Genomic DNA, 15286 nt, shown 5'->3' with positions numbered 1-15286 from the left:
TCTAAGTAAAAACAAAACCAGAATTTGGTTGGGTTTTATGAGATAGCTGGCTGTCATTTCACTGACTGACAGCGTGTATAGTTGATTCAGAAGAAACATCAGTTTTCAGTAAGTAGCACAATAACAGGTTTTTTTAGAACAGTTTTCGAATTTTAGTAATTACTGTATCCAGCTTATGCAGGAATGCTTAGGAAAAACAATGTTCAATATTCCAAATGTCATTTTTCTCCAGTTCCACAAGAACTTATCTGATAAAGCTCTGGGCAGGCAGAATGGAGATAGTGTTTGCTGTTCTGCAGTGAGATGGACAGTCCTAGAAAACTGTGCAGTGGGAGAACTGTCTGACCTTTGGATGCCATAATGTAACCAAAAATACCAGCAGATCTTTTGCATTGTAGATACAAATGCTTTCTTCTTTTGGGTTTCTGACACGATTTAATTTGGTATGCTGCTTCATGAGGCTGGTGCTTCTTTGTTAAAGTCAGCAGGCAGTGAAGTTTATGAACAGTGATAATAGCACATGCCGTGGAGGGTCGGCATAAAGTACTTTGCTTCCATGTAGAAATTAGCTAATAAAGTCTTTCTTCCCCATTGCTCCATGAAAGAAATGCATGAAATTCTGTAGAAGACTTGCAGAAACAGGCCAAAGAAATCTCCAAACAGGTGACCCGTGGCTACCCCCACATACTGTGTGACCAGCACCCCAAAGCTGCGACCGTCACTGCAAGGCTGTGTTGTGTTGTCAACCGTCTACAGTGAAGGAAGTGGTCAGAGATGGAAATAAATTGGTTTCAGTTTCCAAATGTCTATTTTTTCAAATGACATCACCTAAAGCCAAGTAAACTACTTGAAAGGCCCAAGACTTAGTCTGTTGGTTGTCTCTCTTAGATCTTTAAAAGTTTTAGGTTAAGAATTTAAAATTTGGGTTTATAATTTTCTGTAGAATGCTGAGTATGTGCCTATCGTATTTAATGTGCAGATTTATCTTTGGCAGGAAAATAATCTGCAACTAAACCTGTTATGAAGGTAGATTCTGGTCAGGTTTTGACCTATGGAACCTTTCCTCCTCAAAATTCCTGAATTGATGCATCAGAATAATTTCAGAACTGTTTTGAATAGTTCTTTCTCATCTATATTCAAAACAAAATAATATTAACATGAAAATTAATTCACATAATTGGAACAGTGCAATGAATTATTTCCTTTTGTCATAATCTAGCTATTAATTATCATCTGTAAGAAAAACAGAGTAGACTGAAAGGCAATAGCTAAGTCTTCACAGAAGATGTGTCTGTGACCAAGGAAATATTATACTTTGTATGTGCTGCATTTTATAAGATGGCTGAGAATTAATAAATGTACATTATATTTGTATTGTATACTGCTGTTAGCTAATTTTTAAGGGTTAGCTAAGTTTTAAGGGTATCTCAGGCATGTGCTTAAACTGAAACAGTGAATTTTGCAGTTAATATTTCCTAACGCTTAGTATAGTCATTTTTAATGTATATTTAAACTCGTGTTTAGTGTGCAAGTCATTCACAGTGAATACTATGGCTTAAAACCACAACAAAACCCAAGAAAAAAATATTCTAAGCAAGTCAATTTACATCAATGAAGGATTTCTTTATGAATTAGCAATGTTTCCTATGCTGAACACAATTTGTTGGCTCTGGGTGCCAGCAGCTGGGAGGAGAACTTTAACATAAGTTTTGAAAACAGAAATTACTTTATCTCATAGAATGCCTAATGGATTGATAAAGTGTAATATTAAATATCCCCTCTTCTGGACCATCACCAAGGTAAAGAAGCATTTGAAAGCTCCAGGAAGTACAGAAATAATCAAAGAAGGAAAGTTTAGGAATGAGTACAGTAGGGTAACACCCGACTGATGCTAAAAAGATTTTTTAAATGGGAAAAGTTATCAAAATATTTAAACTCTCACAAGTTGCAAACACAAGTTGCAAACACAGGGGACAAAGACTCGGCTGCAGGCAGACACGCGAGATTCCATATGGAAGAGCCTATTTAAGACCCATAGTCTGTGGAGTAAACTTCAGTTCAAGCTTTTGATTTTTGAGAAGCTGGTCTCAATCAAATGGCAACATTTGCCTTCTAGACATCACAGAACTTCTTATGCTATTCTTTATTTTTTAAAAAGTACTGAATGGTGTAATGGGATGCTTGCCTACAGCACAGTGGTAAAACCTGGGACAAATGTAGAGTATGTATGGTGATCACAGCAAGGATGTTATGGTTCTTCGCAAAGCAGTAGGTTCATGTGTTTGTACTTTTGCCTTCACTTCAGACCCTCTATGGTCTAGAACTGGTAGAAAAATTGATGAAGAAAGGGGTCGTTACCAAACTAATACTATTTTATTTTTTTAATTAAAACCCATTCACAAAGACTCAGTGACTAAATGGAAATACGAGTCTTTGTGCCTTCTAAAGTATTGAGACTTCTAAATAAAAATAAGGTGGTTTAGAACAGACTTAAAGCAGGAGAAATACAGTCAAGAAAGTAAACTTACATACTTACGGAGAAAAACATAGTATCAGAAAATGATTGGACATTTGAAACTTAATTAGACATACAATTAAGTTGTAGTAAATTTGGAATAAGTGATTCAGGTGACCTGTGCATGTGCTTCTGTGAAATGTTCTGAAGAACTGCTCATAGAGGGTTTTCATCCTAAGTGTTAGAGGAATACTGCTCCACTGGAGCATCTCACTGTTGGGCTATGGCTAATCAGGGAAATACTTGATGAAGAGGTGGAATTGCTTAAAAATGAACCTTTGGTGAGAATATTATAGGAGGTGAAAAGTTACACCTGCTGGAAGATTGCTCATGGAAAAGCCAAAGTGACAGAAGAATTAGCAATGAGTAGTAAGAAGTGAGGGAGAGCAAATATCAAGAGGTGATGGTCAAAGTTGGAAATACAGTTTGGAAGGTGTTATGAAGCAGTTATGGTTGACACAGATCCATGCATGTATGTGAATTTAAAAATATAAAGATTGGCTCTGGAGTTGATAGAGAAGGAATTCATCAATATGGGGCGAAAAAAAAACCCACAACTGAATTTTCTTACTGTTTTTAAAGCATTCTGAAGACTAGATTATGTTTTTCAGTGTGAAAGTATGCAGAAAGGACAATCACTATACAAAATTGGTGATTACTTAAGTTCCTAGTCTTATCTTCAGGAGGTGATGGCTTGCATTGATCACTATGTCTTCTGTTTTATGTCATGTGGAGGCATGTTGTACTGAATTTTCCTACTTACATGAAAAATCAAGAATTTACTACAAATTTTCTTTTTCCTAATTTTTCTTATAACTGTGGAATCAATATTCTAAATCTACAAAATATTTGTGTAAAGGCACCATTTCCCCCCCTCCATTAAGTTAAATGTGGAGTATTTTTTTTTTTTTTACCATGCTCCATAGTTGCTTTGTTGGCCTTCTAAGTCTACATCACTTAGTGCAGGAGTAACCTTTTGTCTTTTCAGTGGAAATTTGTTGTACACTATTTGGTAATAACGTAATGAATGTACTGTTAATTGGCTGTAATGAGGTGTGCTGATATGGAGTTCTGTATATAGAGCAATATGTCTCTTGCTCCTTGAGAAAGGGACATTTAAACTGCTGCCTCCTGTGCTTTTCATTTTCGACAGTACACAAACCTGTTTCAACCAATCATTCACACCTGGGACAGTTGTGCTAATTTTTGAATAACTACTCATAAGGCAAAGAGCAAAGTATTTTGTTCACAGCTTTTCCACCTAGGGATCGGAGGTCCGTTTTTTTCTCTCACTATACCGGTGTATCTGCAAAGTGCTCCCATAGCCTTTATCTGCAAGTCCTCTTTAGCTGAAAGCTGATGAAGCAAAGGGAAATTGCTGTTTGTGTTGGTGCCAGTTAATCATGCTAGCCCAGCAGCATTTACATTCACACCACTGTAAGAAACACATAGTTAATTGGAGAACTGGCCGTATTTTACAGCTGACGAAGGTTAGCATTGTGGCGAGGCTGTCTAATGGAAACTTCTCTGACTCTTAGCCTCTGTGTCTTATAACAGGTTTGTACCCAGTACAATATGTGCCAGTTTTTTAGTTGGCTGATTCTGATAAGATTGCTCTGTAGATTGGTGGTGTTTTGGGCTGGGGGCAGATGGGATAATGGCTCGGTGACGTGTATTACCAAATAGGTTAGCGAAGGAAGGTGCTTTAAAGTAGCATTTGGCTGTGCTTTTTTTTATTGTTTGTAAGAGCTGCACCTAACATACAAAGTCACAATGATATATGCATTTTACTGGAAGTTTTGTAACACAGAATACAAAAGAAAATGTTTAGAAACTGCAGAATAACAACAGTGGAGAAAATTATTTGTTCTTTTCATAGGGGCCACCAACAGATGCTCCAGCGGTCGATACAGCGGAACAGGTTTATATCTCTTCCCTTGCACTGCTGAAAGTAAGTGTTCTGTGTGTGCTGCCTCTGTGTATAATGCTGGTGATCGAGCACCTGGCACCTATCCAGAATTTATAGACTTACGCTCCTAGGTGCTGGTCAGACTGATTTTTAAAATAAATTAATTCTCTTTGGAACAGTCAAAGGAATAAACTTCCTTCTCTTTTGTTGGCTTAATTTTTACTATTTCATAGTTCCTTACAGTTTCTAAAAGTGCTAAAAGTTGCAAATTATCTGTAGATCAACAATGCCTGAAAGAACTGTCCCAAGTCAAATTCGAACCTCCTGTTAAACATACGGTGTCATTTGGTCTGAATTCCAGATGTTGAAGCATGGTCGTGCTGGTGTCCCTATGGAAGTTATGGGTTTGATGCTCGGGGAATTTGTTGATGATTACACTGTGAGGGTGATTGATGTTTTTGCGATGCCGCAGTCAGGAACGGTGAGTTCTTTGCAGCCACACCTTGATAATTTTGTTTGTTTGTTTGTTTTCCATATGGTAAATATTTTTAAAAGCTTTTCCTGCTTAATTTATGCAATCTTAAGGTGTAACCTACTAGGTAGAATTCGAACGTGGATTTTACGGTTTCAGTAAAAAAAAAATTAGGTAAAGCAGATTTTTTTTTTTTTCCTAGCAAAGACTAGTACATAAGTGTGTGTATCAGTATGTGGAGGTGTTACATCTTTACATATGTATAAATATATTGATATAACATCACTTATAAGATTTATAAATTGGTAAATTTAAGAACTCATAAGCTGCAAGCCAGGGAAAAGATACAAAATGTAAAAGGTTTGATTAGAAGTATATTATACCCTTAGTTGTGATGGTGCTATAGACAAAATTCAAGCTTGCTCTCTTTGACACATCTTACAGTGGCACGTCTCTTAAATAATATTTTTGTGATGTGAAAAAAATGTGTTTTAATTTTGAGTAAGAATATTCATGTCTTGAAGAGGTATTTTAAAGAGATGATGAACCAATGGGTATAATTGGAATTTATGGTACTTTTATTATGTAACTTGAATGAAAATATTGTTCTTAAAAGAAGCACAGATCCCTTTGTAACTCAGAGCTATAAATCAGTGAATTTTTCCAATTCTTTTGTCCTGAGTTTATTCTCTGCATGTGCATAGTTCAAGTAGAATCTGCAAAAAGCCAGCATGTGATATTTATCTTAAATAAAACCTGTAGAAGTACACTTGTGAGAAACAACAGGCCAGAGTTGGCAGAACGGAAAGAGGAGGAAACGATAAATTCCTATGCCCATTTAATCATGTTTACTCGTAGTAAAGATGACTTAAATAGCAATTCAAAGTCTTCTTTCAGCATTTTAAAAATCACATTGAAATATATTTATAAAAATTGTATTTTACATGTTAAGAGTATTCAACCAAGTAGCTCTAAAGTAGTCGAGTTGCCCTTTTAAACAGAGGGTTATGAGTAGTGTTTAAATTTTTGTTTGTGGAAAGTAACAAGTTAAAAGACTATTGTATTATGTACAGCTACTATGATTTTTGTTTGTCTTCTATATCAGGGTGTCAGTGTGGAGGCAGTTGATCCTGTATTTCAAGCAAAAATGTTGGATATGCTGAAACAGACAGGAAGGTATGTCACTGTAAAGAGGGCTGGCAAGAACAAGTGCTCTGCACATTGCTTAGAAGAAACAGCTGACTTTCTGCAAAGCTAGTGATCTGGGGCTATTAATACTGTGTAAAAAGCAAGCATTGTCTCAGAAATCAGGTGAGTAGCATAGCATGTAATTCAGTCCACCTCATGCGTTTCAGTTGTCAGGAGGTTGTTACTCATGTTAAACCTATGGCATTCTGTATTGCACAGAAAGATTAGAATACTGCTCAATTTAGTATAGGCAGTTACTAGACAGTACCTGATTAAAAGATTGATTCTTAAAAATATATATAAATATATTTATTTTAATTAAGATAAAAAATTTGCAAAGTTGTAGCTCATTTGTGAGCAATTTTGATGAAAGGAAAGGGAAAATAGTTTTGTAAAAGATCCTAGTATTTAAACAAATTTTTCTTTCACTCCTACCTCTCAACAGTTGTCGTCTGCTTGCTCAAATTCTTTTAGTGTAGGAAAAACTTCAAAATTAATGTTAGCAAAAGGCTCAGCAGCTGAACAGAACAGTGCAAATTGCTTTTTGACTGAGTTCCTAGTTCTACTGCTGGTTTAATTGATATTTAATCCTTTCCCACCGTTGGTTCCCGTTGTCCATGTCTGAAATGGACTTTCTGCCGTGAAAATTCAACCCTCGACGCCAAGGAGTTAAAGAGTAGATATTTACTCAAGTGCTGAAAGGGTAAAAACTGGTTCAGGGAAGGTGTGGTAACAGGGTGAAAAACCGAAAGCGTGATCTACCACTGCTAATGTGCATCCCTTAATGATAGCCCTCTTTTGTCACATGTATTCATGTCCGTGTTTTCACCATACCATGGTGAGCAATTTAAATATTTCTAATGGTGTTTTTTTCACAGCTCTTCCTAATTTATGCCCTGATACATTACTATTTCTTCCTGTGTTATGTGTGTTTATTTTTAAGAATCTCAATGTCCTCTTTGTTTCAGACCTGAGATGGTAGTTGGTTGGTATCACAGTCACCCTGGCTTTGGCTGTTGGTTGTCTGGTGTAGATATCAATACTCAGCAGAGCTTTGAAGCCTTATCAGAAAGAGCTGTTGCTGTGGTGGTGGATCCCATTCAGAGTGTAAAAGGAAAGGTATAGTAGGCTCACCCTTTTTTTCCTTAAAGTACTTCGGCAAGATAAAATATAGAAGCACTGTAAATATGTGTAAGTTCTTGATTTTTTGGAGGCCCATTTTGCCTTAAAAAATAAAATTTAAAAAAAATGTATCATTGTAAATGAAAAGATCACTTTTAGTTTATTCTGCATCTTGCGTCAGTAGTCGTTAAACAGACTGGAAGTCTTTGATATTGTCAGTACACATAACCAATCATAATCCTCCCTTACTATTTTGCTATTCAGGTGCCACTCAACCTGTTTACAACTAATAATCCAAGTATACATTGTTTCAGATATTACATTTTAGCCACAAAATCTAAGATCAATTGCTAACAGATTGCAATAGCTTCAGCCCCTTAACGTGGGTACTAACTAAAAAGGCATTGATTTATAGGCATTGCATATGACAGCTTTTAGTATAATTTCTATTCCAAATGTTTTGGGCAATAGAACTTTACAGATGACCTGGTATCAAGAATTTGAGTTTTTGAGAAGTGTGCACATAAATGATTACATATGTTAAATGATTATGAAAAGAGATTAACTTGCAAAGCATATTGGGTTATACTTGTCCTTTGTTGAAATCTCTTTTGTTCTTGTTTAGTTCTCTTTTTATTTCTTTCTAGCCCCATATGCCATTTTCCTATTTCCTGCCTCATGACAGCAGGGAGCAGCTCTATTATCACCTTCACAGAGCTGTCTGCAAATGTGAGAGGCAATTCGATTTTGCTCAACCACAGGGAGAGTGGATTAGAAAAACTACAGAACATACAGAAATTGGCTAGGTGGTTTACTGCTTTAAAATACTGCTGAGGTGTTTTGTTTGAGCATGCACTCCCATTGTATTGTAGAATAATTATTGAAACGCGTCATGGTATATATGGATGATATTAATGTAAATTTATAAATATTTAAAAAGGGTTCGTCTTCTGTAAAGCTGTAGTATCATATTTCCTGTGAAACAGATGATATTAAAGCTACCGAAGAATTCCGCTGAGGGTTCCCTTAGTTTTATAATAGAATATTCTGAAGTTACAGTTGCATTTTCAGTTTGTTTGTTTTTTAGGGTTATTTTAATTCTGATTTTTATAGCAAATTTATTTATGTAACAGGCAATTGAAAAATTAATAACTTCTGGTTATTTGGCAGCTATTAAACATCTGAATCAATTTTGCTCCCTTTTAAATTGCATAAAGAGTAGAAGAAAATGTAGGTAGTGTTTGTGGAAAAATAATGCAGTGGAATATTTAATTAATCTTGATTTATTTTTTCTAGAACTTTTTTCTTTTGCTTTTTCTTATTTTCCCACTTCAACAGAAATAGTGAAATAGAATTCTTTTTATTTTGTCAAAATATAATTTGGGGGACTATATTTGAAATTAATTTAGGCCTCACTAGCTATTAAACCCATTAAGGAGAAAAGCCTCCCAGTAAGTCACACTACTGTTATATCACATTTGCTCACTAAGTGCTTTAAAAAAAAAGAAAAAAAAAATTGCCACTGGTGTTTGACACAGATGTCGTGTTTGAGGGTCTTTGTTCTCTTCAAGAAAATAATCTTTGGCATATTTATTTTGGATGTGAGTAGATTTTTGTCCATCTAAACCTTTCTGGAATTTTTGTCCATCTGAACATTTCTCAAATACAGCTCTTCCTATGGTGTTGCTGCCAGTACTTGAGATCACTGGAAGTCTTGTAAGGTTTGTTTTTCATATGTGTCTAGCTGCTACAGTCAGATTAAATTACATTCTCAGGTTTCACATTAAAAAAAGTTTACATCTGTCGTGTTTCTGGCAAGTGCATCCTTAGAAGCTTAGAAATAGAAAGAATCCCCCAAATTATGAATAGCACTAATTAATTTATTGATTTTGGGGGAAAGATTGGGCTATGGAATGCGTATGGCTTTTATGATCCTGGTTGGCAAGATTACTTACATCAAAATGTATTTTGACTTTTAGATGAACTGAGAGAAGAACAAATATATTAGAGCTCAGGGGGGTTTCTCAGGACAGGTTTGGCTGCTTTCTGTGCGTGGCTGCCTTGGGTATTGTGTCTCGTGCCTCTTCCTATGTTCGACAACTTGAGCTAAGCCTATTTCAGGGATATAGCTGCTTTTTCTCAGCACCAGCAAAAGAAGAACTGCTTGCAGAGGTAATTCTGCTTGTGTAGTAGCCACTATACTGATGGGATTTGCTCGTGTGTGTAGCTATGTGAGTCCAAGATCATTACTCATTATACCTTTCACTAGCATAACTGTCTGGCAAAAAATTACAGTGAACATGTGGCATAGAAGATTTTAATATGGTGTGTTTTGACTGAGATTAGATGTATTTAAAAACAAAGTCCTAAATAACACATTCGCTAATTTTAAACCTGCCTCAGGGCAGGTCCGTGCCCATATAAATTGCTATGGCTTATAGCCAGTGAAGCAGTCATGGTTGTGCTAGTGAAGAGTAACCAGGGCAGAGGTTATTTTCATGTGTCAGGAAGTTGAAATGAATTCTGATGAGGAGCCTCAAGTTCACCTTGACTAGCTAAAGCATTAAAAGGCAGTTTGCCCTGTCACTGGGAGAAACCAAAAACTTGTTAACTTCTTTGTTAGCTCTCCTCGTCTGGATGCACATGTTCCAAACACTGAGTGGGTCAGGGGTGTATGATTGCAATTTAAAGATAAGTATACATATAATTCTCATCTTAAACCAATGAGCAAAAATAAAAAGGCATCTAAAATCTTTATGTAAAAATAAAACCATCATATAGATCTGTGGATTAAATGCCAGCTGCTTTGATGACCATTTTAGGACTGGGATATTATTACATAAATGTATTAGGACACATGAAGGACACGTTATTACTTTACATACATATTCTTACACACACAGTATGCTTTTTCATGACTGTGTACCCATATATTGCCATTTTTAAGCTAATAACATTCTAGCTATCTGTAAAATAAACTTACAACAGATTAGTGAATTTTAACTGAAGGTCAGTGTTATTTGAACCCAGAGAGAAAAAGCTTTGTTTTGGCTTTTTAAAAAAATTTATTTCTATGAATGAAGTCAAAGCAAATGTGTGAAAATATGGCCAGTGGGCAACCTGGCCAGCTGTTGCTTCATCTTGTACTTACTAGTACACATTTCTTTTACCCCCTCCAGTTTTCCCGTCTGTGCAAAGAAAGTTGTAATATATATTTAGAATACTCCACAGAAGCAGTAATTTCATTAAAGATCTGGAATAAAGCTAAATATTGACATTTTGTATTTATTTCCAACATACATTTTGAAATGTCTGTATGGAGAACTATATACCTTTGCCAAATGTTTAAAATAAATTTTTTTTTGGACCTTAACTTAGCAGCTGTTCCTCACCTCTTAAGGAAAATATAACTACACTAAACCCACTGTAACATAGTATCTTTAATTCCACAAGCATTAACTTACTGTGTTGCACTTATATGAACTTCATCATTTGTTCTTTTACTCATTTTAAAGTGTGAAAAAAAATATTATTATCATATTCCTAGAAGTCCAAAAGAGGGACAGTTAAACTGTATGTTTTAAGAAAAAAGTGTTTGTCCTAAAATAGTTATTATCTGGAGAAAGAGAGAGAGACAAAGATGCTGGTTTTATCCTCCTTATACGAATGAAGAACTAAGGAGGAGACACTTTAGCTGAGTTGCTGCTGGAAGTCCATAGCAAAGTTGTGTCTGTCCAAAGCCAAGGTCACCTTATTTTGAGCTGTTAACAAGGTAAAGCAATATCTTTAAATATTCAGATTTCTAATTAGAAAAATAAAGCATTCTATGACTATTGCAAAAGTAGGGTGGCTCAAGTACAGTACTTGGAAATGCTGTAGTATTCCAGTATGTTTTTCCTTCTTATTGTGCTTATGAGATTTTTGTGCTTTTTTCAAAATGGCGAAAATGTATGTGGGCATATGATAAAATGCCACCATAAACCCAGTAGATCATATGGTTGAAAAGAGCTATATCTTTAATTTGCTGGATTACCTGTTCTGGCGACCTCTTCAATAAAACATGGCTCTTTTTTTGCCCATTGGTACTCCAATATCTAGGTGATGACCTGTGTGTAATTAGTTATGTATGCGAGCAATATGGTTTTGTTAATGCCTGATTTCAGTTTGTAACTCTCTACAGTAATAGATGGTCATTTCGTTGAGTGCTGACCCCAAGAATAACTATTAGCAAATAGTTTTGATCTCTTCTGCTACTTCTGTGTTCCAGTTTAAATTTTTTATATGCTACATTATCTCAGCTCGGTGACATATGTGGAGAACGGCAGCTGAACTGCTTTTCGTGGCGCAAATCCTCCCAACTTATCAAGACAAAATACGTACATGAATGGTTTCGTAACTTGGTAGTTACTTGATAGTCTAAAAGAGTGAAATGGAAAGTAGACAGAGATTTAACAATTAATCTTCTGAATGTTGGAATTACCATGTAGCCTCAAGAATTTTCTTCAGCTGAACATAAATCTTAAATTAGTTTTCTGAAAGACTGCGTATTTTCAGACCTCCACTCGTTTTTCAGAGCGCAATTATTTTTCCTTTGAACTTGTCCTTTTCCCTTGTTTCTTTGAATTAACCACAGGATTGGAGGAGATGGTGACTGGTTTTTAAGAAGGCAGGAGAAAAACATTCCTTAAAATGAGATGTGTGGAGAGACTGGTGTAATGCCTGAGATTGGAGTTTAAATTATTCCATTAAGAAATAAGTTTGTGAGAACGATAAATAGATTTGAGCCACTTAACAAGATTCTTTATATACTCAACTGCCCCTACCCACTTCATGCATTTATCTAAATAACCTTTACCTCAATATATCTTCCCTAAACACAAGTGAATTCAATACTTGTTAGGGTACAGCTTGAAAGTATTAACTGAAAACCACTACACAAAACATTAAATTGACTATATTGTCACTACTGCTTTGGAGACATGTCTATTTATGGTGAATTATTACTCAGATAATATTTTACAATATAATGTATTTTAAAACAAGTGATACCTACAATTTTATGTCAGAATCTTTTATACCTGGAACAACTTTCATTATTACAACTGGACTTACTAACTCTCTATTGTAAAGGGAAAGATTCTAAAATGAAGAGGATAACTTTACAGTGTATAACTTTGGTTGAAATTTCAAGGGTACACTTCTGTACATTTTGTACAATGTCTCATACATTTAGATGTTCTTACAGCACTGTGGTATTTCTTAACATTGACTGAACGTTGACTGACATTTGGTGCAGTAACCTGCATATCAGAGACAGAAACATCCTAATTTGATCCAGGCAAGAACTGAGTTTTGATAGGAGCCTGATCTGGAGAATAAGGAAGTAGGTATGTTTGTGCTAGGTTTGATTACTGTTGATCTGGTAAAGATTGCTGTTCTTTTTCCTGAAGAATCACATTTGTAGGAGATGAATTTCATCTGCACTGCAGTGTAGGCCACTTGGTGTTTTCAGTTCAGGATGTGTTTTTCTAAAGTAGACGTAAACTACAAAGTACTCAACTGTTTTATTACTGCCAGTATACCACTGGTTTGTCACTGTTTTGTTTGAAAAACAGCATTTTTTTAATAGTAGTTGCACATATGCAGCCTAACATATTTTACATATTCCTAATTTTTTAATAGGATGCCAAAACTGTTAATATCAGTGCTAGAGCTCTAAAATGTATTATGTGACATCCTTTGGACTTGCTGTGATTTAATTAAGTGGCATGTGTTTACCTCCTAAACCATTTACATAGGTTACTTCAGTTCATGCCCTTAAAACAAAAAAGTTCCAAGAAGACTTTTTTTGTTGAAAAGTATTAAATGTTTAATTTCCTTTTGCTGTGGTGGATGTAGAATAGTCCTTTTATCATCATTAAGGCATATAGCTTTAAAACTTGTGGCTTTGCTACTTGAAAGTTATGGATGCATGCCCTCACTTGTCAAGATAAATGTATTATACTGTAGTTCTCTCCCCTCCTAGTATGGATATTCAAGTTGTACTGTGTATTTGACCACAAGTAAGCAATTCTCTTAAGGATAGAGAAGGAAAATGCACGTACTCCTAGGAATATATTTTCCAGAGCTAAAATTGACATTTTATAAATAATTTCCACGTTGCAAACTTCAAACTCACAATCACAGCAATTCAGTGATATGCATTTGGCATGAGTCAGTTTCAGTTCTTAGTGCTTTTCATTGGAAATGGCATAAAAAGTAAAATTTCGTTGAATTTTTTATGTTGTGGGCTTACAGGGGACAGAAGATGTTCTTCGCTTGTAGTTGTCTAACAGTGCATGGCAGCATAAATAACGAAATGGTCATAAACCCGAGCTGCACTTCTCAGGTCACATGTTCCACTTCATTTTTAAAGAATCTAGCAACAAACTAAGCAGTTGATAACAGGTCAGTTGCAGGTGATAAAAGAGATTTTAGATGGGACATTACTTCTTTTTCCACACCTGGCACAACCACATTATATCCTTTGCAGAGTTTAAGCACTGGTATGTTTGTTCATAAACATATGGCATAAACAATACATAGCTATTTGAATTCCAAGGACACAATACATTTTTAAAGATAGTCACCATATGTCATAGATTCTTCACTGGAAAAAATACTGATGTTAATTTTTTTTTTTATTTAAAATAGGCTGACATTTTAAAGTGAAGTTTACCATTAAAATGTATTGGGTCTTGCAAAACAGGGCTATTTATTTCAGTATTGTTTGTAGGTTTGATATTGGAGGGATTTCACAGAATGAAGTATGTTAAGTATTCCTGAAATGACAAAGTTATGAAGACTGTTTTAGAAAAAGTGATAATATTCTATATGGCATTCACACACTCAGAGGAAGCTAAAATGTGTCTGGCTACTAAGCATCCTAAATTTTAACCAAGACATTATTTTTACTAACTACGTTCAGACTATAAAGGACCAGATTTTTATCTCGTTAGCAGCTGAAGAGTCCAGTGCTTGTCACAGATTGTGAATAACTATTAATATTACTTATAGCTATCCTGAAATGTATTAAGTACACTGAAGAGAATTGTAAAATTTGTTTCTAAAAATATATTGTGCGGGCTCTACTGTGGGTTGTTGACCCCAGGGAAATGCTTAAAAATGCCGTATAGTTATTGTTTTTGAGATGATTATGCTTTTTGAAGCTAAGACAGATGTACAAAAAGATGCAGTTTTTATTTTGTATTGGCAGCTTCCAAATATTTAGTATCTATTTCCAAGAGCTGCAATTAGTAAAGCATCCATGGTACTGAAATCCACACATCCCACAAGCTAATTATATTTGCAAGGTCAGATTGAATACATATTTTCAGAAAAATAAAGGGTTATATAAATGTGTCTTCTACTTGGCTGTTATATCACAGTTTGTTGATCTGGAGTATAATGTGTACAATTCACAAATTTGTCTGATAACAGAAAGTGGTGTGTGATTGTGTTTATTTTACTAACCAGTATATTCACAGCAATCACTTCCAAATATCTCTCCAGTAAAGATGTGTTAATTACAAAACAGACAAGGTCTTCTATTATATTAAAGCTACTAACAAGAAGACAGCAGGAATCACACATGTAAATAGCATCATCAACCCCTATTTTAGTCCTCTGTTTTGATCTGTGAGTTGCGCATAGACCAAAGGTGCTATTAAAGACTCAGTATATGAAATAGGCAGCATTATATGAACAAAATTTATTCAACAAGAAAACAGACCTTTAACATGAATTTAACAAGCCTGAGAAATTATAAACTCTCATATGCTGCAGATTCATGCAGTGATAATAAACAAAAAAGGAAAGTAAGAGGTTTCCCTAAGCTAGCCAAACTGCTAATGGTTTTGTTATAAGCTGTCTGCGGTTGAAATGACCTCTGAAAAGTCTGGAGACACTGGTACTAGGAAAAATTAAATGGTCAGAGTGGTGGAAGAGTTGCAGTATGGAAGTGCACTTAGAAACAAATCTACCTTCATATTTCTGGAAAATAGACTTTTGTTTAACTTTTTAAAAGTCTTTACAGAAAGGG

General features: G+C 35.1%; 1 protein-coding gene across 3 annotated transcripts in view; it reads left to right on the top strand.

Moving 5' to 3' along the window:
• Positions 1 to 15286, top strand: part of PSMD14 (proteasome 26S subunit, non-ATPase 14) — a 47001-nt gene that overhangs the window by 18537 nt on the left and 13178 nt on the right. For all 3 annotated transcript variants that reach the window (XM_082055377.1, XM_082055378.1, XM_082055379.1), the window contains 4 exons: positions 4395 to 4466; positions 4786 to 4905; positions 6002 to 6072; positions 7053 to 7203. In XM_082055377.1, coding sequence (XP_081911503.1) covers positions 4395 to 4466; positions 4786 to 4905; positions 6002 to 6072; positions 7053 to 7203 — 414 coding nt within the window. The remainder of the gene's footprint in view (positions 1 to 4394; positions 4467 to 4785; positions 4906 to 6001; positions 6073 to 7052; positions 7204 to 15286) is intronic.

Source organism: Streptopelia decaocto (assembly GCF_964273445.1).
Source record: "Streptopelia decaocto genome assembly, chromosome: 6".
NCBI lineage: Eukaryota > Metazoa > Chordata > Aves > Columbiformes > Columbidae > Streptopelia > Streptopelia decaocto.
Note: the sequence above shows the minus strand (reverse complement) of the source record. Positions and strands in the feature narration are given on the sequence as shown.